The sequence below is a fragment of the Perkinsus marinus genome (assembly GCF_000006405.1).
Source record: "Perkinsus marinus ATCC 50983 genomic scaffold scf_1104296939758, whole genome shotgun sequence".
Taxonomy (NCBI): domain Eukaryota; phylum Perkinsozoa; order Perkinsida; family Perkinsidae; genus Perkinsus; species Perkinsus marinus.
The window spans coordinates 297,032-299,321 of record NW_003213081.1 but is presented as its reverse complement, the minus strand read 5'-3'; the positions used below and the strand labels follow the sequence as shown (position 1 = coordinate 299,321).

The 2,290-nt window shown below is 40.7% G+C and overlaps 1 protein-coding gene across 1 annotated transcript in view; it reads right to left on the bottom strand.

The window, feature by feature from the left end:
- The window catches only part of Pmar_PMAR029294 (conserved hypothetical protein), a gene marked incomplete at both ends in the record, with an annotated part of 1,666 nt that extends 506 nt beyond the window's left edge, over positions 1–1,160 (bottom strand). The window contains 7 exons of the mRNA XM_002782387.1: positions 142–213; positions 282–369; positions 433–483; positions 547–624; positions 675–791; positions 839–992; positions 1,048–1,160. Coding sequence (XP_002782433.1) covers positions 142–213; positions 282–369; positions 433–483; positions 547–624; positions 675–791; positions 839–992; positions 1,048–1,160 — 673 coding nt within the window. The remainder of the gene's footprint in view (positions 1–141; positions 214–281; positions 370–432; positions 484–546; positions 625–674; positions 792–838; positions 993–1,047) is intronic.
- Positions 1,161–2,290: the final 1,130 nt, after the last annotated feature.

Sequence of the window (2,290 nt, the reverse complement as noted above, 5' to 3'; positions counted from 1 at the left end):
AGCCTACTCCTCTCAAGAATAATATTGCCCCTGGTAATGATCCAATATTATCATTAAATGATCTATTAGCCAATCTAATAGTACGTAATTGTGAATCTTCAGGTCTTGATACTATTGCTGATATATACTCTTTTAACTTACCCAAATGCATACGTAACTCTGCAATAGTCATGCTTGTATTATCCTCTAACATTTCTCTAATAGAAGTACATACTAAAAAGAATAAGAATCGTAGATATCACTAGCTCCTTCTATCCCCTATTGTGATCGATTATTATTACTTTTAGTATCCTCATCCATTGAGAGTATTCTAATCTCTTCCTCCCTACGTTTAGCTATTAACTCAGCATCTTGTGCATCAGCCCTCTCCTATGATTATAATAATAATGATGATGAACCATGAAGTATACTCTATTATAATGATAATAATACCTTTTCCGCTGCTTCCCTCTCTTGCTGTGCTCTCTCCATCTCTTTTCTTGTCTGATAATAACAATAATGAGTAACATGGTGATAGTAATAATAATTATATAGTAGTAGTATTACCTTATCAAAGTGAGCAGCCCATTGAGCCTTCTGTTCTACATCCTTTTCTATGGCATCCTTCTTATCCTTTTGGCGTCTCTTAATAATAATGACATTACTCTACATATTGATATAAGTCTTTGTCATACCTCCTCTTCCCTTCTTAATCTGTCCTTTTCTTCTAATACAGCATGCTCAAATAATGGTTGTATGATATCTTGGTACTGCTCATATACTTGCTCATATCTCTCTATTAACCCCTCCACCTAGTATTATAATAGCTACTACTACTATAATATATTATTACTACTACATTAGTCTTCATCTTAGGCCCATACACTGCTACATCAGGATTCTTACTGGCATCCAATAAGCGTTTCTTAAACTTTAATATATAATCACCACACTGGTTTATTAAGTTCTCGAAGTTGTTATATTGTTGTAAATCCTCTTTCGATGGTGGTAATCTATTGAGTCGTATCATCATTACTACTACTACCAACAACATATGAGTATTATTACTCATCTCTGCTGCTGCTGTTGCTGTTGCCTTTGGGTAAATGATTAATAACCAACGTCTCATGGGCCTGTAAGAGTCTATCAAAGAGATCTTCAGCCTTCTTGAATTCTGTCATGATGATAGATATAAATGCTGATAACGAGGCTCATAATAATGGGATAGAGACATCTGTTTAGCATTGATGGTCGTGGTGCTGGTGGATAGGGAAATGCTTTTCATGGACATCAATTCCGGATTACAGGTTCGATGATGCAGTTTAACATTATGAGCCAACAACCCATCTCTCAAGAGTATAGCAACTCTAGGGCATTTTGGGAATGTAGTCAGGGACTTATTTCACAAGAAACGCTCCTTAAGGTGCACCTTGGATGTACGAGCAAGGTGCCTTACACCTTACGCGGGGTGCTTTCACTACAGTTGCACCTTATGCTCCTAAATTTAAGGTACACCTCGTAAACCTCAATAAGGAGCACGAGGAGCACCTAAACAAACACCGATGCGCATGAGAGAGTCGACGCAGTGTTTCAATAAAGCCAAGGATATGGTTATTGCCATTAGATAGAACAAACTCGAAAACTTATTTACCATCAACTCATTTGAGGGCAATCGGTCATGACCATAAATGACCGCTGAAACGCCAAGTCGAATGTGGTAAAGATGCATGGTTCGGGGATAGATCATCCAAGGGTGAGACGCGCGGGCTGTCGGGAATAAGCGGAGCGAAGCTCCCATAAAATGGTAAGGAGGGGCTGCCCCACATCACAGCGCAATCATATCTGAGCGCCGTCCGAAAAGCGCGCGCCATAGTGATCTAAAATACATACTGCGATATTTCAGCGCGTAATTCGTTGCGCACGAGAACTTTTGAGCGCAAAGATTGGTTCTAGCTCTGGGTGATCCTCTTGACATTATGTTTGAATTTCAGTCTCTACGTGAAGTCTTTCAAAGGCTACCTATTCAGGAGGGATCGTAACGAGCCCGAACGTTCGAGGAGCGGCTGGAGATGCGTCAAGTCTGATCACCCTCCTGCAGGAAGCCTCAAGTGCAAAGCTCGGTTGACTATCTCAGGCGATCTCAACGGACCGGCCAACATGTTAGTTGTGAAGAATATTGATTAGGTGGCTGAGCATGTTTGTGGGGCCCGAATGCAGGGAAGGTGGTTCTGGTGAATTCCATGAAAAAAGCCATGGAACTGTCAGCATTCGAGAAGAAACCAGCCGAGGTTTACGACTACGTCACCGGAAG